We start from the raw sequence: 25590 nt of genomic DNA, 5'->3' as shown, positions 1-25590 counted from the left end.
AAAAGTGTTATTTATATATCGTGTAACTCCTTCCATAGCTCTTCTGCATCCACAGCAGTAAATCCAAATCCTGGGGTCCCTGCTGATACTGGTGAGCCAATCAGGGGGTAAGTGGGACCATCCCCAAAAGATCCATTACAGTAGGGATTCTTATCCTGGGGTCCCATGAAATTTCTTTTAGTTTTGTTTTTAAAATCTGAATAATTATAACACAGTTAGTTTCCTTTGGAATCCTGTATGTTTTATTTGCATTTAAAAACTTTATTTGGAGAAGGAGCCCATATGTTTTGCTGGACTGCCAAAAGGGGTCCAGGACCCACAAAAGGGCAACAACTCTTGCATAGGTGGGAGCAGGCAATGTTAGAAACTGAGATGTTAGAAACTCAGGCTAGAAGTCTACGACCTTCAAAGAAGACAACATAATCAATAGGAAAAGCAGTTTCAAGAGATACTACAATGGAGAGTAAATTTAAATAAATTGTAACTATCCTCTCTCCTGAATGGTCGGGGGAGTAGGGAAAGATATATGTGCTTTCCAGTACACAGAGTGTACTTACATTTCTATATGGCAATTCCTTTTAGTGTGAAATGAGTTTTAGATCTTAAAAGGTAATGATTAAATGTTGCTCCGGAGATTAGTACAGCTCCAAAAGGGCCAGTAGTCTATAAATAGTGCCTTGTTCAGATCTCATAGTGGTGAGGGAGACAGAGACAGAGAAGGTGCAACATTGACAAAGTAGGTTGCCTTTGGAGCTGGTCTTCCAAGGAGGTGTTAGATATATCTTTGGCAGCTGACTCCATGGGGAATAGAAGAGACCATTTGGACTCTAGGCTTTTTTTTCTGGCCCCTTTTGACTGTTTCTTGTTCTCTGTATTCCATAAGGCTTCATTATTCACCACTTCTTCCTGAGGGTCAGAACAGATAGGCACAGGGAATTTGACTAAGCTTTGGCATGGTGTGTGTGTTTGAATGCAACAAAAACTCTTAGTTTGTAATACCTGGATGATGGGTGAGTAAGATGCCAAAATGTTGCCAAGGTGAGCGGGTGATGAATCCTCATCTTTGAGGTCTGACCAGTGGGAAGACAATGGGCTTTCCTGCCCTAAGCCTGGTACTATCACCATGCATGTACTTGTGTGTTTTTGATTACACTTTTTTTTTTTTCCAGTGGTACTTCCAAAGATGCATTTTTACATCCTGATGTAAGGGTAAATCATTGCTGCCTTTGGCACTTTCTGCCATCTCAGCTCTCTAGGAATCATACCTCCCAGGCCTATGTAGTCAAATGCCAACATATAATACAAAGTCTACTTTGTGGGTGCTGGTGATCATAAGTCTTCTGAGGCTGTGTATTCCCCTACTCATCAGTGTCTGATTTGGGCTTCTAGGCATTTTATGTGGTGATGTGTTAATTTCTCTTTACCCATAAAAATGCCAAGAAGCCCAAAGTGACTCATAGATCTATATAGCTGGACATGACCAAAGATGCCATGTAGTGAAACATTTTTCGTTTTACAGATAAAGATACTGAGGCCCAGGGGGTTAAGGACTTGCCCAAGGTCACACAGTAATAAGTATCAGAGGTAGAATTTGAATATATGTCTTTTGTTTCCAAAGGTAATGCTTTTCACTTTATGACTCACTGAGTTCTTTATATTTGTCACATTTTTAATAAATGTATACTGCATATATAGCCTAGACTGCATATATAGCATGATCTTTTCAGAGCCTCTTAATTTTCGTAATATATAATGCATATATATATGCAGTATATACTGCATATATAGCACGATCTTTTCAGAGCCTCTCAATTTTCCTAATACATAGGGCAAGGTAGGATGTACTATCCTTCTGGCAAACCAACTCTTTACACATGTATTTCACCTAATTGTATATATATTTTTCCTTGGGGCTGGGGGCCTTTGAGGCCTTAGTCAGTCATCCCAGTATAATTTAGTGGGAGGCAAGGAGTCAATGATGAGCAGCTGAGGTTGGGGCCCTATAAGGGACCTGAATGAGCTACTACTGAGTTCTTTGACTTAGCATAATCAGGGAATTAAAATACCTTAGTTTTCATAATGTACACACAGGTGTATATATGTATGTATATATACATATGTGTGTATACAGATATATAAGTAGTCAGATTAGATCTCAAGTTCCCTTCCAGATCTAAATCTTTGAACCTTATTATTAGAGGTCAGGCCAACTGTTGATGTGAGTTTGATCAATGCCTTGCAAGTATGGTGGCCAGACCTGACCTGGCTTCTTAGAACCTCAAACAAAGCAAGTTAGTGGCTTGCCTGGGGTCACACAGCTAGTCAGTGTCTGAGGTCAGAATTGAACTCTGGTCATCCTGACTCCAAGGCCAGTGCTCTATCCTGTGTACCACCTAGCTGCCCCCATTTTTTTTTTTCCTCTTGATCCAAAGCTTAAACCTGACTGGCCAGAATTCAGGTAAACGAGGCATTTGGATGTGCCTGAGAGAGGTTACTCTTCTAAGATCCCATCACCCCAACTCCCAGGCCTCTTCCTCGCGTGCTATCCTCTTGGGAGATCCTCTTCCGGGAATGCTTCCCTGGCAGTGAAGTCAGGTCCACAGAGCTAGTGTCATCACACATCTTGACTTGAAGCAATTGAAGAAACAAAAAATGTTTTCTTCAGAGCCTAGTGTAGACCTAAGGCATACATTGGTGGGAGCTTGAATTCCCACTGAGAAAAGGGCTATCTTAGGTGCTTTCACTGCCACCTACGATGTAGCTTTCATTAATGGTATGGGAAAAAAGGGAGTCTCAAATCCACATACTCTCTCTCCTCGGTTGCCAATCACCATGCTAATTTGTGAAGATAGGACTATTGGTAGTCAATACTTGTTGACAGGATTCTGGCAGGGAGAGGGGAGAGAAGCCTTCGAGTCTCACTTCTCTTACTCTGCAATCTGTTAGGTTGAAAATGCAGCCTTTACTTAGACAAGGGACCAGTGTAAAACACTGGCTATGGTATGTATGCCTTTCCACTTTTTCTTCCTCACAAAAGAACCTACTTGAGAATCTAAATTTGAATTGTGGAAGTTGTTCTTGGTTTACGGTCATTTGGAAGAGAGAAGGATTTCAGTGCTCAAGGGAGGAACCTTAGGGTGAAGAGTGTTAGAGCTGGGAGGAACCTCGGACATCTTAGGATCTGGTAATTTCCCCTATTCAGTAGAATCTAGTGCTTTCATACTACTTCAGCATCAGATCAATTAAAAAAGCCTTTTTAAGCCCTTCATAGCCTGAATCCTTGCTACCTTTCCAGTCTTTTCACACCTTATTCCCTCTGCATACTCTGTGATCCAGGACAGCTGATTTTCTTGTTGTTAACTCACATGACTCTTATCTCTCAGCTCTGCATTTTCAATAGCTGTCCCTCATGCGTGGAATTCTCTCTCTCCTTCAAATCCCAGCTAAATTCTCATCTTCAAAAAGCCTTTCCTTATCCTGCTTAATGCCACTGCCTTGCCCTCTGAAAGGCTCTCCAGTTTATAGATCTTGGTTGTACAGAATTGCTTGTATGTAGACTCGCACATTAGATTGTGAGCTTCTTCAGGTTAAGGATTGTTTTTTGCCTTTCCTATATGCCTGGTTGGGGCCATCTCCAGTCATCCTGATCTCTATATTGCTACTGGACCCAGATGGCTCTGGAAGAGAAAGTGAGGCTGGTAACTTTGCACAGCCTTCCCTCACTTAAATCCAATTCACTTGAAAGTCGAGGTATCACCTTTTTGATAGCATGGTCCTCTACTAGAATGAAGGACAAATAACAATGCCTAGTCGTGGGTGCCATCCACATAGTAGGTGCTTGCTTAATAAATGCTACTTGATTGAGAGAAACCCATTCCATTTTTTTACAGCAGAAAACAAAGTCTTTACATAGGGAGTTTGAGATTCAGACCCCAATCGTGACTTCACATACAATGCTGTTGTCTTTATGCCAGGACAAGAGCTTCCTACATTGAAGTTAGGAGATTGAATTTGGATTTTTTGAAAGATGTTGAACTAGCATTCTGTTTCCTGAAGTTGGGCTGATACTTGATATTAAATTTAATAATTAATTTTATTGCTTTTTGTAATGATAAAGTGAACTTCTAAAGTAATAATGATAATTCTTCCTCTCCTATCCCTCAACTCCCAATTTCTTCTCATGGCAGATGTCTCTGGGAAGCTTAGAATCTGGGATACTACACAGAAGGAGCATCTCCTCAAATACGAATATCAGCCTTTTGTCGGCAAGATTAAGGACATTGCCTGGACCGAAGATAGCAAGAGGATCGCCGTTGTTGGAGAAGGAAGAGAGAAGTGAGTGACTGGTTATAAACGCCCTTCTTGCCTTGTTCTCTCAAGTGTGTAGGTCTTGTTCTTAAGACTTATTAAATATTAAACAAAAAATGCTTAAGTGTCGATACTTAGAGGGCAGGGACCATGTCCTAGCCTTCTTTGGTGTCCTTGCAGGATCACTACCTGCATAGAGTAGGCCCTCGGAGAATTGGAGGGTTTTTGCCTTCAGTGCTGGAAGGGTGCTTAAGAGATTTAATCTGAGATATTTAATCCTTGTTTAGTTTGGGTTTTTTGTATTGTATTAAAAAAGGGGTAAACTCGCCATTTAGAGGTGAAAATGACTTGCCCAGCCTTTCCACCATAAAATGTACAGAGAGAATTAAATTTAAATTAAGCAGTGCAGTATGGAAAGAGGCACGGGTTAAACCTGGAATAAATCTGATTTATTCTTTTGATATGTTTTTACTTTCTGTGTAGATTGAAGTTGTATCTGTAGAATATTACCAGTGGGTATTGATTATAAAATACAAACCACAGAATCATTGAATGTCAGAGATGGAAGAGAGACCTTCATGATTATCAAGTTTGGTTGAGGCCTAAGAAGAGGAATTGCCTGGCATCATTCTGTGGCATAGGCTTAATAAATGCTACTTCATTAAGGGAAACCCATTCCATTTTTTACAGCAGAAAACAAGGTCTTTACATAGGGAGTTTGAGATTCAGACCCCGATCTTGACTTCAGATACAATGCTGTTGTCTTTATGCCAGGACAAGAGCTTCCTGCACTGAAGTTAGGAGATTAAATTTGTTTTTTTTTTGCAAGATGTTGAACTAGTATTCTCTTTCCTGAAGTTGGACCGATACTTGATATTAAACTTAATAATTTTATTGCGTCTTGTTCTCTAGAACAAGAACCCTCATCTCTAGAGTCCCAATCTTGTACCTTGACACCCCCCAAGTAAGCTATGGTTACTTACACCAAACTCATATAGAAAGGGGTTCCTGCAGCCGCATATTGATTGACTTAAAAACCACAAATTAACATCTCTATTGTATCATATTTTTATTTATTCTGTTCAGCATTTTCCAATTAACATTTTAATGTGGTTTAGGCTTCACACCAGTTTGACCTTTGTCTCACATTATATTTTCTTCCTTAAAGCCCTTTATGGAGGTAGTTGAAGTAGTATTCCAAGACTCAACCTCTATCTACCTCAGTTTCCTCATCTATAAAACAGGGATAATCACACCTACCTCCTCAGGTTGTCATAAGGATTGAATGACATAGTGTGTGTGTGTATTTTTTTACTTTGCAAGTCTTAAAATGCTATACGAATGTTAGCATTATTATTATCCTCCATTTTTCAGATGATAAAACTGAATCTTAGAAGAGAAATGACTTCTACCATGGCTAGTTGATGGCAGAACCAGGATTCATACCCAGATATATTCTGATTCTTCACCATTATAACATACTGCCTCTGAAAATGTGTTTTTGTCTTCTCTAGTCAAAGAAGACAACCCTTTTTTCTATGTCCTTTGTATAGTATGGATTTGAACACAGTCCCATTTTTCTGTATTTATTTCTTATTTTCATTTCATCCCCTGTCCTGGTAGTCAAGAGACCTCTGGTTCAAGTCTGATTTATATACCCAGCTAGCTGTAACCTTGGAAAAGTCATTTCTTTAGTCTTGGTTTCCTAGCTCCTAAAATTAGGGAGTGTTATCTAAAACCTCTAGCTTTACCTTAGTTCCTTTTATGACAACTTGGAGTTCTATAGAACTCTAGTTTGGTCTGAATTTTTTTTTTTTAAAAGCATAAAACCTTTTTGCCTCAAGATAAATGTTTCCTTATGTTGAACTGAAATGATTGAGTATTATTTTAAGGATTGATTTCTGACCCCAGCAAAGACAGTGGAGGGAAGCCGAAAGAAGTAGTTGGCACGTTCTCCTCTCTGTTAAATGGGTGGGTTGGGTTAGCTTGTGGTGGCCAAGTTAAAACTTTGTACAACATGGTCTTAACAGCTTTCTCCTTTGTCTGGTTCTCCTGTGTTTTGACTCTGTATTTTTATCTCTTAAGGTTTGGATCAGTCTTCCTTTGGGATACTGGCTCTTCTGTTGGGGAGATAAGTGGACATAACAAAGTGATCAATAGTGTTGATATTAAACAGTCTAGGCCTTACCGGCTTGCAACAGCCAGCGATGACAACTGTGCAGCCTTTTTTGAGGGACCACCATTCAAATTCAAGTTCACAATTGGTGTAAGTCAACTTTTTCTTTTGTGGTTGGTTGTGTTAAGACTTGGGTGTCATCATAAGACTTTTTGAGGGTTGTGACCAGGATGGTGAAACAGTTTGATGGAAGGAACTTTTTTTGTTTTGGTGTGAGGGTGGGGTTTGGAGGCAAAATCGGGGTTGACTACAAACTAAAGTTTGGGTTCAGTCAAAGGACTGCACTTGAGGACCTAGAGGCCCACATGTGGCCCCGAGGCCACAAGTTTCCCACCTTGGGTTAGATGATTACAAGATCATGGGACTTAGAGTGGGATTTTAAAGCTCATTTGGCTATTTTACAGAGAAGGAAACTGATGCCCAAAGCTGTTAAGTGAATTTTTAGGATCATACAGGCTAGTAAGTAGCAAAACTGGGATTTTTCCTGGGTCTTTGGAGTACTGATTACATTTCTCTTTAAATTATATAGCCTGGTACCTGGAGGGGAAATGCAGCAGTTTCCTTCATGTGTTTTTATAGGGTCATCATTTGCTTAAGAAGAAGACTGGTATAAAATGGAATGCTTAAAAAAATCTTAATTGAGACTTCTGGCTCCATTTAAGGAGGAAGGTACTAATTCTAGTTGCCCTAAAATGGAGCAAGTTGCCTTAGGAATAGTGAGTTCCCTTTTATTAGGGAGTGTTCTAAAAGAAGCTGTGTGGCCAGTGGGGATTTTTTGAGGGAAGTCCCTGTACTGAGTAGATGAGATGCCCTCTAATGCTTTTTGTAGCTCTGCTGGAGCATCTCCTGTGGCTGTTAGTTAATTGGCATGTAGAATCCCAGTTATTTTGGGAGCACGGTTGTTAAAGGTCACCCTTTTGTAATATATGTGCAGGGATTGTAGAGCAAGAGATTCTTTCTTCCTTGTTTTTGAACACAACTGAGTATAGTAATTAAGTCCACTGATCTGAACCCACAAAGGGAAGGAAATTATAGGTTTCCAAAGGAATTCAAGGCTGTCTGCCGATTCTTTCCTTTGCACAATAGTGTAAAAAGCTCAGAATGTTTATTCTACCAGTGTTTTCCTCTTAGTGCCATACAAAATGGAGGATGTGCTTACAGCCTGTAAAGGAGAAGTCATTTTCCTTCCTTGGCAGCTATTGAGTTCCATCACTGGATGTCTTCAAGTCATGGCTGGATGAAGTAGCTGGCAGACTGTTCTAGATGGGGATTCCTGCTGAAGCACAGATTAACTGAGATGTCTTCTGAGGTCCCTTCCACAAAGCCTATAATTTAACAAGTATTTGTTAAACACACAGCATTGTGGTAGGCTCTAGGGGAGATACAAAAGGCAGACAGCTGGCCCTCCCTCTGAATGCTCTGCCTTCTGACTTTCCTCAGGTCCCAGCTCAAATCCCACCTTCTCCAGGAAGCCTTTCCTTGTATCCCCTAATCCTAGTGCTTTCATCCATTCATGGTCTCCTGTTCATCCTGTATATAGTTGTTAACATGCTGCCTCCCTCATTAGACTGAACTCCATAAAAGCAGACACTTGTTTTTGTAGCCTCCCCCTTCAACCCACCTCCACCCTTCCCAGCTTGTGTGCCTGGCACATAATAGGTGCTTATTGTTTCAACTAAAGAAACTTACAGTCTAGTCAGGGAAATCAGAAATTATTTCTTTCTAAAGCAGATCCATGATAGTGGTCTACCTATACCCTTCCATCCTGTAAGATTCTTGGCCGTGGCTCTTTGTAAGCCCTCCATAAGTAATCCAACTACTTTACCAAAGGCCTTCCTTCTGGCTCTTCTAATAGTGGAAGATAACATTTCATCAGCCAGACTGCCAGTTGGTTAACCCTTGTTCTCACTATGCAGCTGGCCATCTCTTTTGCCAGGCTTACATGTCCCTCGTGGCAGTGAGGCACTATGGTAAAAGGGGTAAAAATTGGTTGTGATATCAATAACAGTAGCTAACATTTATATAGCCCCTACTGTGTGCCAGGTACTTGATCCTTACAACAACCTTTCAGGGTAGATGCTTATTATCATCATCATCATCCTCCCCATTTTACAGATAAGGAAACTGAGGCAGACAGCAATCAAGTGACTTGCCAAGGGTCATACAACTAGAAAGTATCCGAGACTGGGATTTGAAATCGGATCTTCCTGACTGCAGGTCCAACTCGCTGTCTGCCAGCTAAGCCCCAAAAAGACAAAACCGGGAATGTCCCCAATAATGGGTAGAGGTTTTATGTGAACTTTAAGAGAACAAAGACGAGTTGCTGCAGGATGGACAGGCATGGAAGAGTGGAGAGAGCATCCATAAGATCATAAATCCATTGGAATATTTGCATATTTGAATTCAAAAGACCTGGGTTTGATTCCTACTTGATACCTTGGTAGAGTGTGCTGATGAAAGCACAGCTGTGCCCCAAACATTGGGAAATGGTAAACCATTATGTGATAAACTCATTGAGGGCAGGGGACTGTCTTCTGCTCTTTTTAACTATATCCCCAGCACTTAGCACAGTGCCTGGCACAAAGTAGGTGCTCAATAAATAATTTATTGGTTGATTGGATCCATTAGATTGTAAGCTCCTTGAAGACAGGATTTTGTCTCTCCCTCTCCAAACCCTAGCAGTTTAGCACAGTACCTGGCACAGAGCTGGTGCTTGATAAATATTTATTGATTGAGTTGATCTGGTTTTGAATACTGGTTCTGCCGTTTATTTAGGCACATGACTTTGGGCAAGATTTGAACATCTCTAGCCTTCAGTTTTCCCTTTGGTGAAAATAGTCTAAATGACTTCTAAGATCCCTTCTGGTTCTTAATCTGGTTCTGTGAAGGGAAAGGAGTTTGGAGTAACCAGCTGCTTAAAAAGAGGCTTCTGGAATAACCCCATCCCCCTGCAAACCTTCATCAATTCAACAGACATTCACTGGTTGTGCTGGAAATTACGGCAAAGGTTGTGTGGGCAAGGGACTGCGTGGGCTTTGTAGAGCAGTGCCATCACCCTGAAAATGAATAAATTTGCTGAATTTTAGTAAAGGCTCCCTTGGCCCCCAGGCAGAAAGGAAGTGGCATTTAAGGGGGAAAAATTTTTAAATCTCTTCTTTTCTTACCTTGTAGCTGGGAAAATGAGCTTTTCCTGAAGCTCTTCCCTCTTAGCATTTTTTTCCTTCTGCCAAATTCTTGGTTTCAAGTTGCATAGTTGGCCCTGAATGTAGTGCCTTTGTCTAGAATAGTTGCCCCCTGCTGATGGATCCTGATTCACCTTGTCCAGACTGGCTGTGCCTTTTTTCCCCTCTGTCTAGGTTCCAGAGTTCCAAATGTAACTTTAAGGCACATGTCAGTAATCAGAGGAACCCAAGTCCTTAGACCCACAGATAAGAACTGTACAAACTCCTCTTTAATGTGTCTACTTAGGACATGCTGGATGGGATGCTTTATCAAGGCTTGTTTGGTTTAGATTCAAAAGACCCTGTGAGTTTATTTCATCATCGACCTCTCTCCTCGCCTAGCCTCTGCATCTTCAAAGTTAGGACTAATTTTTAGAACACAGGCAAGACCTTCTAGATCCGAAAGATAGCATTTATTAAGCACATGTGCTTGTGTGCCTGTCTGTGTACTGTACTTAGTACTGAAAATACAAATATAAGCAAAAAAGATAGTTCCTGCCCTCAGGAAACTTCCATTTTCATGGAAGTAGTGTGAGAAATCATGGGCTGAGCTGGGTTTAAAGTGAGAGTAGCTGGTGTTCTTTCTCAAATGGACTTTCCAGGGAGGAGTCAGAACTCTACGATTCTCAGAGGAGGCACTAGGGGACTGAGAATGGTAGAGGCGAAGAAGCCATCTGGACCGTGGACTGGGTCAAGTTTGATTTGAAATCCTTTTCTGGTGATCACCTCCTCTTGGTTATCTTGAACAACTCTCAAGTTGTAGAAGAGGTAACATACTGGAAAGGGGACCCCAGGTCTCTGCTGACCTGGAGCTCCTTATTTCTGTTTTGGGGATTTCAACTTCTTTAAAATGAAGAGGACGAGTACGGTACAGTGGATAGAGGGCCTCGGAGGATGTCCTACTTTCAAATACAGCCGTATGGCCTGAGGCAAATCACTTTTCGTGTTTTTTTTCCTTGTCTTGTACATGTAACATTTAAGTCACAGCATCGGAATAAGAAAATGGCTATAAAGTACCATTTGGGTGTCTACAGTTACTTACAGAACCCTTCCAACTTCAGAGCTGCCATCAGTAATCTTAGTTCCCTGTTTAGTGGTTGATATAGAACTTCAGGGGTTTGGATTGGCTGCTGAATCTTTTTTTTAAGAGGAGAATGGGGTCTAGTGGAGAATTTCCCAAGGTCATGTGGCTAGTGAGGGTTTCTGGCCTTGGCCTTTGACCCCTTGGCCTCAAGCCTAGAGTAGTATTCTTTTCACTAAGCAGACATTTTCTCTTGGACACCTTCTTAATTTAGACTAGAAGGAAAGCAAACTTTGTGAGGTTGGGAAACAGATCTTATCTAAACCTCAGTAAAAATTGAAGCTTAACATCATCATCACAACATTTAGCCTTGGAGAAGAGTTGAGAAAATCCACCTTCCCTTTTTTTGTAGAGGTGGGGGCCTCTACAAATATATAGAATATTGCTATATTCTTAAGTGATATATTGGTTTTGCTTTTTATACTCTTTATTTTCTTTTATTTAGTAATATTTTAATTTTGTTATTGTTTAATTTTTTTCCATAAAGAAGTTCATTTTTTTAAATCCTTTTTTTTTTCTCCCAAATATTTTTTTTACAAAGACAGACACATCATGTTAGAGTGGGGTGGTTAGGGAAGAGGGGAACTATGTTTGGAAATGAAGGTGACATAGAAACAAGATAGCAAAAAAATATATATATATTTTTGTTGAATAAATGAATTTGCATTGAGTCTGTGTGAGTTGCTGTAGGCTAACCATCCCCTGTATCGGCAAAGCTTCACCTCTGGGAATCAGCCCACATAGAGATGTGAGCTTCTCCAGAGCATTTCAAGGGGACCCATACTTGATGATGGGAGCTTGTATCCAACAAGAATTTATCTTAGCTTTGTCTTCCCTTGTAAAGAATTATTAATGGTCTCTGTTCCTAATTATTGATGTTGCTATGGGACCATTTGTACAGTTCTATTTATCGAGAGATGTAACAGAACTCATTTACATGCTTCTTACTGAAGAACACAAACCTCTCTATTTTTCCCCTAACTATGAAGTCTTTCCCAACCCCCCACCAATTTGATAGCTAGATGTGAATCTGGATGTTCTCTGCCGGGACTTAGGGTGGAGCAGCTGATTGAAACTGACTCATGAGACTGCTCTGTTTGGATTCTGCACATTTACACTCTGACTCCCTTGGAACTGATGAGTAATGCTGGGGAGGAGTCTTAAGATAGCAGCTTTCTCTAAATGTGGGATTTCCACTGTTCTGCCTAGTCCTTGGAATGCAGCATAGTCACACATCGTAAAAGGAGGCAGAAATCTGTCTTGGGTATTATTAGAGGTGCAACCTTTCTATATAAACAACCTGAACTCAAGCTTTTCAGTCAAGCACCGAGTTGTTTTTGTTTTGGGTAGTAGTAGCAGCAAGGGATAACCCAATCATAAAAAAGGTAAGTTTCTTATTTTAGTTGTTTTTTTCCCCTAAGATTTTTTTTTTAAAGGCAGCCACCGGGTAGGTAGCACAATGGATAGAGTACTGGCCTTGGAGTCAGGAAGACCTGAGTTCAAATGCAACCTCAGACAGTTGACACTTAACTCTGTGGGACCCTAGGCAAGTCACTTAACCCTGACTGCCTTGTAAAAACAAACCAAAAAAGGCAGTAGCCTCATGTTAGAGCTGTCAGGCATCTTCATAGGAGAGACATCTTTCCCCTTCCTTGTAGTTTCCCCACTGATAGTAAGGACTTTCTAGTTAGTGGTTGCTTCTCCACGAACAGGATGGTGAAAGGGCAAAAGCATTACACAAGAAGACAGAAGGCCAGGGTTGTGTGTCTTTGGGCCACTCATTTTCCTTCTGGACCTCGCTCTGCTCCTGTAAAGATTGTGGTGAGGGCTGGACGGCATGATCCTGGAGGTCCCTGTCAGGTATGACATTCTGTCATTCTCTGTGTAAGTCTCCTCTGGGAAGGATTGGGGAACCTGTGGTCAGGTGAGCAGCCCTCTGCACCTGCTTCTCTTTTTCTGGACCTTTGTTTCTTCATCTCCAGAACAAAATCCCTCATTTGTCATATATTGAGATTTTAAGAGATTGTTCCTTAGAACATCCCTGTGATGAAGTTTAGAGTATAAAGATTTTATCCCCATTTCACATTAAAGGACTTGCCTGAAATTTCCCAGATTGTAATTATCAGTGCTGGGATTTTAAATGAGTATTTCCTGACTCGGGAAACCATTTTAAAGTACCTGCCATGTAAAAACACTTTCTTAGGCTATAGAGAAAGTTAAATTTTAGAGAAAGCTTCCTTAAGGAGCTTAGTCTATTAGCAGTTTGTGTGTGTGTGTGTGTGTAAGGCTAAAACAGCTATAATATAAAATATTATGTAAGTGCAGAGTCCCACATTAACAACTGGGTGAATAGCGTGGTACCATGGAAATGGCTCTAGATTGGGAGGTAAATGCCCTGGCTCTACTTCTTAGTGCCACTGTAACATTTTAGGCAAGACCTCCCTGAGCCTCAGTTTCCTCATCTGTAAAAAGAGCAGGTTGGATCCCATGGCCTCTGAGTTTCCTTCCAGTGCTAAATTTGATCCTGACAAATATCCTTTTCCTCCTGTTGACTGTTGAAGGGATCTAATCTGGGTAGCGTCCTATGAGGATAATAAAAAATATTTCTGCCTTCTAAAAAGTGACAGGTGGAAAAGTAATGATGTCAGAATCAGAGAATACCTTACAGGGAAGAAAGCTGTGTCCATCAGAAAATGAGAGGAAGCCAACAGAGTGGCCACACCAGCCATTGAGAATAGCCACTTGGAGACAGACTTCTGACTGCCCTCAGCATCATGCCCTAAGCATGAAACCCTTCCTTTCTGGTGGAACAGTGCTATTTTTAGCATTTGCTTTTTTTGGTGATCAGGACACTAAGTATTCAGCTCTGCCATAAGCTATTTGGAGGGTACTCACATCAGCCTTGGGCTCATTTGGAATATGAGTACTGTCCGTGCCCTGGGCATAGGGGAAGAGTTTCCTGGAAGGAGACTCTGGGAGGAAGGTGCCTTGAAAGCAGCCCTATGGCTGGTAAGTGGGTGTCTCAGCCCGGGTGTCATTTGAACCTCTGGTGTCCGTTTTCATGGCAGGAAGCTTGGATTTATTTGTTAGCTTGTGTTTCAGCTGGAGGAATTGTAGCTCTCAAGCTGGAAGGGACTTCAGAAGTTATCTAGTGTAAATCCCTCCTCTTTCCCCCATTTCCCTTATTTTGCACATGAGGAAACTGAGGCAGACAGAAGTTAAGTGATTTGCCCAGAATTCCTCGGTGTCTGAAGCTAGATTTGAACTTGGATCTTCTTATACTGCTGCCTTTGATGTTTCTTTGTGTTAACATTTTTCCCACTGCAGCATGATGCCACACTTCATACATTATCTTTGTTGTCTGTATCTTGGAAGTAGAGGTGTGGCTAAGAAATGGGAATAGCCCCCTTCCATTTTCTACCACTTTTTTTTTTTCCCTACTTTAGGAACTGAGTAAAGGTCAACTTAAAGCTTTCTGCATTTTTCCAAGGGATGTCAGTGATTCTTTTTTGCCAAGAAGGAACTCTCTTCATTATAAGTATCTTACATATATGCAAGAGAGAATTTCACTACAGCCCCCTTTTTGTACCTTTTTGAAACATGTCCCTACCCTTTCTTCCTCATTCCCAATCCATTGTGTTCCCAAGTTTTCCATTCTGCCTTAAAGGAAAAGTGAGGTGAATGAGCTTCTTTTCCCAAGTAAAGCTAGGACAAAAATAATTCAAGTCCCAGGAGCTGTCTGGCCACCAGTGTTAGCCTTGTGGGTACAAATGTGACTGGCTCCTTTACAGCTTGGATTTTATGACCAGAAATAAGAAACATATTAGGAAATCCTTATGAACCAACAAAGAGTAGCTTCTTTTTTTTAAATTTAATTTTTTATATTATATTTTATATATTTTGTTTTTAAAATTTTTCTTGCTAATTTTGGTGTTCTGTGCAATTTACTTTTCTGGTCTTCTGTAAAATAAGAGGGTTGAATTATGTGATGGAAAGTAACTTCCCAAAGGCATCTAGGTGGTGTGGTGGATAGATCACTAGGACTTGAGTCAGGAAGACCCGAGTTCATATCTGGCCTTAGACACTTGCCAGCTGTGTAACCCTATGGGCAAATCACTTAACCCTGTTTGCCTCAGTTTTCTCATCTGTAAAATGAGCTGGGAAATGGCAAACCACTCCAGTATCTTTGACAGGGAAACCCCAGATGAGGGTCCCAGAGTCTGAAATGGCTGAACAGCAAATAAAAAACTTTCCAAGGAGTCAGGAGGGCTATAGAGACTGATGAAATCCTGGGACTTGGTAAGAACCGTAACATTCTCCTGGAGGGTTTCTTTGCCATGGTAGAATCCTGTAACATTAATGTTTTCCACAGTTGGCCCTAATTTTGTGGGTATGGCCACCGGTTTCTCGATGGTCCCCATATCACATAGATTCCTTGGCCTAAGTAAGGAAGACTTCTCTTCATTCGAAATACCATAAGGGTTAAAAGCAAAAATTGTTTGTAATTAAAGGGAAGATAACAGGATGTTATGGTATGGTGGGAGAGGAGTCATGGAATGGTTTTTTTTTTGTTTGTTTTTTAACACACTAGATGTCCAAAAACCTGGGTTCTAATCCTAGGATTGCATGAACTCACTGCTTAACTTTGAGTAAGTCCTTTTACCTCTGGGGTCTTTTTTTGTCCCCCTTGTCTTTTTATCAGGGGATTAAATGATCTGAAAGGTTTCTTTCAGGAACTTGGCAACCAGGAGGCTGGGTCAAAGCTAAACCCTTAAGTTCCCTGAGCCAATTAAGTCCCTGCAGCTTTCTTACTTTTTAAGGAAAAAAGCAGCTTAGCCTATGAGGAGGAGAGCCTCAAGCTCTTTCTCCTCTTAGCTCTCCATTTTCTTTTCATACTTAACTAAATCTCCTTTCATGGCAGATTGCCTCGCTTATCTTTGAGGTATAGCACATTGGCCTTCAAACAGAGTAGGAAGCATGGCCTTTTCTATAGCAGAATAACAACAAATGTGTTTTCTCTTTTCTTCATGCTACTGCCTTAATTTTGTTGCGTGCTTCAGGTTTCAGAAATTGTTTCATGTATTCCTTGTTACAGTTCTGATATGTAGATAAAGGACCGGCAGTGAATTGTCCCATTTTATAACCAAGGAAACAGATTGTGAAATTGAGCAATTTCTTCCTAACCTGGCCCCCTTCACCTTTTCCACTCTTCTCACACCTTTCTCCCTACCACATATTCTTCGATCCAGTGACGCTGGCCTCGTGGCTGTTTCGCCAACAAGACACTCCATTTGTCTACTCCAGGCATTTTTTCTGGCTGTCCCCCATGCCTGTGATGTTTCCCCCTCCTCATCCACCCTCCTGGCTTCCTTAGAGTCCCACCTCCCAACCGTCTTTAATTCTGGTGCCGCCCTCCCTTTGTTAATTATTTCTTGTTTATTCCTATTTATTGCTTGTTTGTACTTTGTCTCCAAGGTTAGATTGTAAACTCCTTGAGAGTAGGTACTGTCTTTCACAAACTCTTAGTATCCCCAGAGTTCAGCAGAGTGCTTGACATACAGTAGGTATTTAATAAATGTTTATTGACTCCCTACATTTACTGACTGCTTACTAATCAATCCAGAGCATAGTGGTACAATGGAAAGAACGCTGGATTTGGAGTGGGAAGAGACCCAGCTCTTCTACAACCCACCTTTTGAGACTAAGTCATTTCACGTGGCCCGATTTCAGTTTTTTCTTGTGTAAAATAAGGGAGTAGGTGAAGGAGAGGAACACTACTGCTCCTTCCCCACCTCTAAATCCTGTAATATATCCCTCCCAAACCCCCAACTAGATGTCTGGGTAGCTCTATTAACCACAGCAAGTAAAAGTTTTCCACACTATCCAGGGCACTTTTCAAAGGCCAGTAGAGTAGACTGTTAAAGGACCCTTGAGATGTAGAATTGTTTTCTTTTTTATGCAGTGCTTTATTGATGTCTTTTGTCAAGAAAAAACCCTTATCCCCTTCCCTTATGTAGAACCCACCCTTGTGACAAAGACAGAAATTAAGAATAAACACTTAGTATAGTGGTCTCAACCAACAGGTCTCTTTACTTTTCCTTATTCCCCAGATATGCCTTAAAATAAAAAGGTTTTTGTTTCATTTTCTGGGGACCTCTCTTCCCCCCCCCCCCCAGGTTTTTTGTTTGTTTTTTTGCTTGTGTAGTCTATTCAGAATTTGCTTGTTATTTATTATTCTTTCATTTCCATTGTTGGGGTCATTATGGTTTGTTTTCAGTTCTGCTTCCATTTCTCTCTGTCTTGGCAGATGTGAGTCTTTTCCCGTTTCCCTAAATTCCTCACATTTATCATTTATTATGATACAGTGAGAATCTATTGCATTCACATTCCTCAGTTTTTTGTTTTTTTGTTTAGTGATTTTACAACACATAGAAAGGCAAGTGTGCTTCTGGAGTCAGAAGTTGGGTTTAAATCTGACCTGTGATGCCGCTTGTGTGACCTTGGACAAGTCATTTAACCCAAGTTCCTCACCTGTGAAATGGGAGGGCTGGCTTAGATTAAGCCCATTGAGGTCCATTCCAAGTCCAGGTTTGGATCTAGTTCTTTGGCTCCACAGATGGCTACTGTTAACATTTGGGAACATAATAGATCTTTGTTTCCGGCTTTGACTTTCTTGGGATGTTTGCCCAATCGTGGGATCATGGAGTGAAATTGATACCTAGAATGGTTGGTCCAATTCACATCTTCACCAACAGTATATTATTATGCTTGTCTGTTTTCTTGTAGCCTTAACTGTCATTGACTGTTTACCTAGAATGAGATAAAACCCAACGGCTGTTAATAATCTGCATTTCTCTTAGTATTTGTGGAATTTTGAGTGTGGTGGTTTTATATGGTCACCTGCAGTTTGCATTTCTTTTGAACACTCTGGGCATCCTTTGACAACTTTATTATTGGGGAATGGCTCTTGGTGTTCTGTATTTGTCAATTCCCTGTCAGTCTTGGGCTTCTTGTAAAGTTTTGTTTGTTTCTGGTGTAGAACTATGATAGCATTTGTGTGAAATTCAAATACACCACATAGTGACTTCGAAAACCACAAATTAACTTTTATTTAGGTTGTGTATTATAACCTTATTTATTTTGTTCAAAATTTCTCAATTATATTTTAATCTGGATATGGCTGTAGGAATTAGACAAACACTTATTGATTGATTTTTATGCTTTCTTATAGCCACTATTTAATAAAGAATCTCACCCCTCCTCCCACCTGTTTTTCTGTCCTTTGCCCTTCCACTTGTCACTCTTTCAAGATCTACCTGCTACTTAGGGATCCAGCATCAGCAAAAATTCAGCAAGGCCATGCTGTGGGTGGGATCCAGCCGGTGCTAAGCATGGGGTCATAGTTAAAGAAATGGTTTGTTTCAGCAGTTACAAAAACAAACCAGTCTTTTCCATGAAGAAGCTTGTACTGACAGGGTGAGGGGGTGGCAGTCAAGAAAAACCTTTTGGGAGTCGTACCCAGTCTGTACTTTGAAGAAATGCAGAAGCCAGAAAAGGGGGGGTGGCATTTAACCGATTTATAAAGAAAATTATCAGCAGAAACTTTGACTAATTAATATGCCCCAAAAAACTGACATTTGAAATAAAGTGGATGGATACTTTAAAAATGTCAAATGCCCCCAACTAATAGAACAAGAAATAGACAATTTAAATGATTCAGCTTCAGAAAAAGACATTGAATGAGCCATAAGTGAATTCCCATTGGGGGGAAAGGAAGGAGAGGAAACTCATTTAAAAGCTATTTCTATCAAACATTTGAAGAAAGGTAGGAATTCTATGAAGTGTCCACCCCAGATATGTCTTGGGGGTGGGGAGAAAAGTCTATGGGAAGATAAAATTACATAATTAATAGAATTACCTGTTCAGCCTGCCTGTGTCTACCTCTAAGGCCACTTTTAGGGAGGAGATTCTGTGGTATTTGAGTGCCTACATCAAATCATCCTGTGCCCCAGAAGCTGATAGTGTAGTAAGAGAAGAGAATGTGCAGTTGATAGATACTGCTTAAGCTCCTTTGAAGTGGTATCAGCTGTATCCCCTTAGTCAGTAAGGTGAGGTTACGTTAGGCTGGGGACACCAAGGAAAATAGAATTTGAGCTGGGCTGTAAAACATGCAAGATTTGGCTAGGAGAGAGATTATAGGGTGAAACAGTATCATGATCCAAAAATCCAGAAATGGAAAAAATATGGGGCATATTTAGTGAATAGCTAAGTAATCTAGCTTAGGTGGAACCTAGGGCTTGTGCGGAATGATGGGAGTTGAGGTTAAAAGAGTCCAAGTAAACATGAGGCAAGACATATGGACTTGGGGGAAGTGATGGGGAAATCACAGAAGATGTGAGCATGTGGATGACTTGGAAAAACAATGCTTGGGGAAAATCAGCTCGGGGCTGGTATTTTCAGGGAGAGATGCCTCCGAGTGCCTACTAAGTAGAGAAGCACTGTTTCTGTTGCAAAACTCCCCCTGCCCCTTCTAATTAATTAGAATTAGGTCTAATTAATTATATATTTCTCTCTACAAGGTTGTCAGTCACCGAATATTTATTAAATACTCATTACATTATTACCCAAATATAATTCCACATAGTATTTTTCTATACTCTCTTGTAGGAAATTAATCATGACTTCTTTGAAAGGTTATCTTAGGATTGATATATTGAAAATTGTACATTGAATAATCAATTCTGTTCCTGTATGTCTTATTTAATTGTTAGTTTTGTTGACTTTTTCCGACAGCTATTTACCTTTTGTGGACACCCCCCAAGAAAAAAAAAACAAACAAGAACAGTGAACATTATAGCAAAGAAAAAAACATCCAGGCAAAAACCACTCCACCCAAGTGATCACGACTGATTTGGTTTTGAGACTAGTTTGAGTAATTTATTAGTTTAATGGCATAGATGTGGACCCTGCTATGCAATTCAAACCAGATTCGGACAAATTTCAAAGACTTATTGTGAATTTACAGAATACTATGAGAATTCCCATTCAAAGTAACCAAAAATATAAAAATAGCTGGGAGTTAACTTACCATACCATCTGTGCAAGATTTATATAAATAAAAATACAAAGTACTCTTGATTGAAATAAAGGGAGACTTAATGGTTTGATTATTCCAATGTAGTAACAATGGAAATATTACTGAAATTAATTTACTAATTTAGTGTTGTACTAATCACATTGACAAGAGGAGAGATACTTCTTAGAACTACACAAGATGATAAAACTCCTTTGAAAAGAACACAAGGTTTAGACTGACATTGGCGTGAGTAAAAAAAAGTACTACTTGGGAGGGTGGGAGATAGGGCATAATATTTGTTACCAGACTTCAAACTAAATTATAAAACTAGTCAGGTCTATTTGCTACTGGTTTGAAAAACAGTCATTGAAAACAATGTAATATTTAATAAACCTAAGAATATAGCTTAATTCTTAAATCTAATACACTTGCTTGTCATGGCATCATCACCCTGATGTTATGTTCCTTTTCAAGAATAGAAACTGGAAAGAAATTTGACAGAATTTAGGATTAGCCCAGTGTCTTCTACAGCATACCACAGTATGCTGAAAAGGTGTTTGTGACTTGAATATAAAAGATAACATCAAAAAAATTAGGGGGAAAAAAAGATTCAGATATTGTATCCCACGGCAAAAGCCTTGGCCAAACCAAGGGCTAGAGATGATTATAAGAGACAAAATAGTTTTAATTAAAATTAAACTTGCAATTAAAATTAATGAAGACAGAATTAGAAAAGACAAAGTACGTGAAGAAAAAAAAAATAAGCCATCACTGATAAGTTTGTTAACTACAGTGTGCAGAGACTTCATGTATTTGTGCACATATATGCATATGACCCTTCCGGTAGATAAGTGGTCAGATGATATAACAGTTTTCAAAAAGATTAGCAAACTATAACTGACCCACAAAAGAGTGTGCTCTAAACACTAATAGTAAGAAAGATACAGATGAAAAGTAAGGTTTTGGCTCACTCCATGCACATTGAATGTGCAAAGGCTTGGAGCTGGACAGTGAGAAGGTGGAGCACCCTACATTGGTGGAACTGAGAAGTAGACCAGCCATTCTAGATGGCATTTTGGAGTTATTCAAGGAAAAATAGCTAAACTGTTTAAGCCCTTTGACAATAATAAGGTAATCCATATCTAATATATATTAATAATAATAACTAACATTAAGTAGTGTTTACTGTGTGCCAAGCAGTGGGCTAAGTGCTTTATAATTATTATCTCATTTGGTCCTCACTACAACCCTAGGAGGTAGGTGCTCTTATCTCCATTTAACAGATGAGGAAACTGAAGCAGACAGAGGTTAAGTGATTTGCCCTGGGTCACACTCCTAGTGCACAGCTGAGGCCAGATTTTAACTCAGAGCTCTGAGTAATGGAAAAATCAGAGAGTCCCGAAGAAAAGCTCATGAATATGCCCTCCATCACGGCAGAAAGATAGAGGACAACTGGGAAAGGGTAGTGCATGAGTTGTCAGAGTTACTGTATGTGATTTTTATGTGTAATTTTACTTAGTTTTTCCTTGCCACAAGGAGGGTTTAGTCTGCGGTAGGGAATGACTGTGATGTGAAACACCAGAAATCAAAAGCTTTCTTGCAGGTCATAGGATCTTCAATGACAGGAACCTTAGAGGTCATTTTAACATGCAGCCATGAGTCGCTGATTATCAAAGGCATCCCCAATAAGTGACCTGAAGATCTGCACTGTCAGTGAGGGATGACACTTACTGTTTGCTGAAGTGTAGTTCATTTCATTTTTGAATAGCTCTAATTGAGTAAACTTTGGCTTATTAAGCCTAAATCTGCCTCACTCTAACTTCTGACCATCACGGGTATTTGGTGACACAGCAAAGTGTAGTTGGAGGAGTTGGACTTGGAATCAGGAAGGATCTGCCTCTAGCATTTATTAATTTGTGGGTGATAAAACCTGTACAGCTTATCTCACTAGGGTGGTTGTAAGATCCAAATGTAAAGTTCTTCACAAGTCTACATAAATATCTTACTCATATCTGGTTCTCCCAACCCACTCATCTTCAAAAAAAAGTTTGTTTGAATTCCTTGGGAATCAAAACACACTTTTACCACGGTCATCACTGGTAATTTGGTTCTTGGGCTATTCCACAAAGACCTCTTTCACCATGATAAGTGTTGCTTGTAGTTCCGGTACAGTGTTGCTAAAATGTCTCTTTTGTGGGCTAGCTGGGGACTATAGAACTGCTGATAACATGGTACCTGTAGGGAAGTAGATTGTGTGGAACATATTTAAAAGGAATGGTGGAAACACTTTGAACAGGCCTTCATTCTTCCCCCCCAATTACTGTTGCATTAACCACTGGCTTTGTTGCTTAGGATATGAGGGGGCAGATTCCTGAAGTCTTGGCCAAACACCCAGCATCAGCCAGCTCCTTTCCCAAGTTGGGACGGGCAGAGTAGCTGAGAGAGGCCCTTGGGAATGGTTTCTTGGGAAGAGTGCTTCTTTAGGTAGAAGTTTTTGGAAACTTGGTTGAAAAGCAATATATCTGGAGCCAAGAGATGGGCCATCTCTGTTACTGACTCACTCTAATATTGAACAAGTTAACATCATCTTTGAGGGCTCAGTTTCCTCACCTGTATAACATGAAGCTTGGATTAGATTCTCTCTAAAGTCCCTTCCAACTCTATCATTCTACGTAGTCTGTGTGCAGAGGGCCTTCTGTGTTTAAATAGAGCTGTTTTCTAGCTAGTGGTGAACCTCATGGTGAAGAGACCCAGATATCTTTTAAAAAAAAAACTACATGACTGTTCAGCTTTTTATTTTTTATGCTATCTAATTTAAAATTTTACATTTTAACATGTTTATGAGGTGGCTAACTTTGAATGTTTTCTGCAGGACCACAGCCGATTTGTCAACTGTGTCAGGTTCTCTCCAGATGGGAATAAATTTGCTACAGCAAGTGCTGATGGCCAGGTAACTTTCCTTGCTTTCTTATTGGAGAAAATATAGCTTACTTTTTAAAAACTGTGGTTGCTTTCATGAAGCTGTTGTAGGGTGAGGGGGAAAGTTATGATTGTTTTCCTAAATGGAGGAATTTGAAATAAACCTGTTTCTTGCCTGCTGGAAAGCCATACTGATGTGGGATGCTCATGTATTTCAGTAGAAGTGAGATAATTAAGGCGATGTTTGCATTTTACATAGTGTGAAATTCAAATTCTTGCATATGATGCACAGACTTGAGGGAGTTAGTTCTTAGTAGGGGTTTGGATTAGGTCATCTGTCATCTCTAAGTGTGGTGGTGAAGGACTTGAAGACTAGCCTAAATCTCACTTTAGGACCCTGATAGATGTTAATGTGACTTACTTCTGTTTTGTCTTACAAGATTTACATCTATGATGGAAAGACTGGAGAGAAAGTCTGTGCACTAGGAGGAAGCAAGGCTCATGATGGTGGAATTTATGCTGTAAGTACCATCTTTTTTCAGATGTTTTATTTTTTGAAAGACTCTGGTCTCTGTGTTCTGACGATAGAATACAACTTTGGGAGAATTAAGTGTAAGATGTGGAAAGCCGACTGCACTGGGAAGCCTGAATTCTAATCCCAGATCTACTCCTGATTAGCTGTGACCCAGCTCAACTTACCCTTCACTGGCTTAGGCCTCGATTTCTTTCTTCTTGTAATCAGTTAGACTAGGATTCACAGTAGCAGTTCTCAGTGTGTGTGGTCTTAGCAAACCCCTACCAAAGTTCAGGGGGTCCATAGTTAAAACTAATTTCATAGTAATAAAACATTTTAATTTCTACTACAGTACATATCGTAAATAAAACCCACAAAAACAAAGCTGCTTGGAGATGATCACTAATTTTTAAATGTAGGAAAGGACCCTGATACCAAAATGTTTGCGATCTGCTGGACTAGGAGGTTTTTCCAAAGTGTGGTTGGGACTGGGTTTCCCACACCTGGAGGTCCTCGTACAGAATAATCATTTGTCAGGGGTACTCTAAGAGGATGCCTACCTGTTCAGGTATGAGTTGAACTTCAGGGGTGGGGAACCTGCAGCCTCAAGCCACATGTGGCCCCTCTGTGTCCTCAAGAGAGAGGGCCTTTGACTGAATTCAAAGTTCACAGAACAAATTCCCTTAATAAAAGGATCTGTTCTGTAAAACTTGGACTCAGTCAAAAGGCTGCACCCGAGGACCTAGAAGGCCACATGTGGCCTTGAGGCTGCAGGTTCCCCATTCCTAGACTAGGTTGAACTCCGAAGGGGCTTCTAATTCATTTTAGGTTTCTGGGATTCTAGCTGTGAAAAAGATTCTAAGAGCAGTTTAATAAGATGTTAACTCTTGACTTTGTAGATTAGCTGGAGCCCTGACAGCAGCCATTTGCTTTCTGCTTCTGGAGACAAAACTGCTAAAATTTGGGACGTTGGTGCTAATTCCGTGGTTAATACTTTTAACATGGGCTCAGATGTGTTGGATCAGCAGCTGGGATGCTTATGGCAGAAAGACCACTTGATAAGCGTTTCCCTCTCAGGATATATCAACTACCTGGACAAAAACAACCCTAATAAGCCACTCAGAGTTATCAAGGTAAATTGGGTGCTTTGGGAGGGTGGCACTTGAAGCAGCCTGAAGAAGGTGAAATCCACAAATGAAGGAAGATTTCTTTCTCCTTCCCTTCCACCCCCAAGAGAACCTCAGTGTTCTGTGTAGCATCTGGGCTAAAGATGTTGCAGTATGTCCACCAGCCCAGGCCCTACAATTTACTTCTCTTTAATTATTTCCTTTTTTCCGTCATAGCTTGTTTGTGCATATTTGTCTCCTTATTGCCTCCCAGTTAGTCTCTTGAAGGCAAGAAATGTCCTTTTGCCTCTGTGTATCCTCAGAGCTTAGCCCAGTGCCTGGTACACAGTAGGCACTTAAATGTTTATTTATTGACTTGGCGGTTCTAGTTCCTGGCAAATTCTAGTTCCTCTTTCTAACTGAACCTTACTTTTAATCATTCTGAATAAGCCAATCTTAAATTCAATTGCAGTAAACATTAATTGTCTACCGGGATGGATGGATGAATGAATGAATGAATGGAAGGAAGAAAGAATTTATTAAGCTCTTTTATGTGCCAATCACTGGGGATGCAAACATAAAAAATTAGATACTCCTTGCAGTTGAGGAACTCATAGTCTAGTTGAGGAAGATAACACATAAAAGGAGTTTCAGCTGCAGGGAAAATTGGAAGTGCTCAGGTTGCAACAGAGTAGAATTGGCCAGGTCCCTTAGGCTGTAGAAGCAGGTCAGGTGATGGTGCTGGCCATCCTGGATGAGTTCTGCAGTAGTTCATTTGAGGCAGGTGAAGGATGGCCTGAGCTAAGCTCTTGGGAGAGATAGGATCTTGCAACTAGTAGTTTTAATTTGGCAAAGAAGAGACAAGAAAGAGATTCCAGATATAAGGGGTTAGTTTAAGTAAAAGCATAGAGATAGGAAAGCTCGAGATTTTGTTAGGAGGTCAGATTTTAACCAGAGGAAATAAAGAACATGGAGGGAGGGAAACCAGTATGAGAGTGCTAGAAAGCCAAGGCAAGACCAGTTTGTGGAGGAGGCAAAGGGATTTGACCTTTGGTTGGTAGTCCAATGAGAGGGGAGCCATTAATGATTTTAACTAGAGAATATCTTCTCCAAAAATAGGATTGAGTTGTCTGGGCCCTTAACGAAATTGCAGGTCATTAGGCCACTGTTAGTGAGTGACAGATATAGA

General features: G+C 40.3%; 1 protein-coding gene across 1 annotated transcript in view; it reads left to right on the top strand.

The window, feature by feature from the left end:
• Positions 1-25590, top strand: part of WDR1 (WD repeat domain 1) — a 57264-nt gene that overhangs the window by 12878 nt on the left and 18796 nt on the right. The window contains exons 4-8 of the mRNA XM_027836140.1: positions 4188-4335; positions 6394-6574; positions 22735-22812; positions 23222-23302; positions 24195-24428. Coding sequence (XP_027691941.1) covers positions 4188-4335; positions 6394-6574; positions 22735-22812; positions 23222-23302; positions 24195-24428 — 722 coding nt within the window. The remainder of the gene's footprint in view (positions 1-4187; positions 4336-6393; positions 6575-22734; positions 22813-23221; positions 23303-24194; positions 24429-25590) is intronic.

Source organism: Vombatus ursinus, unplaced genomic scaffold (genome assembly GCF_900497805.2).
Source record: "Vombatus ursinus unplaced genomic scaffold, bare-nosed wombat genome assembly UNPS02014818.1, whole genome shotgun sequence".
Taxonomy (NCBI): Eukaryota; Metazoa; Chordata; class Mammalia; order Diprotodontia; family Vombatidae; genus Vombatus; species Vombatus ursinus.
Note: the sequence above shows the minus strand (reverse complement) of the source record. Positions and strands in the feature narration are given on the sequence as shown.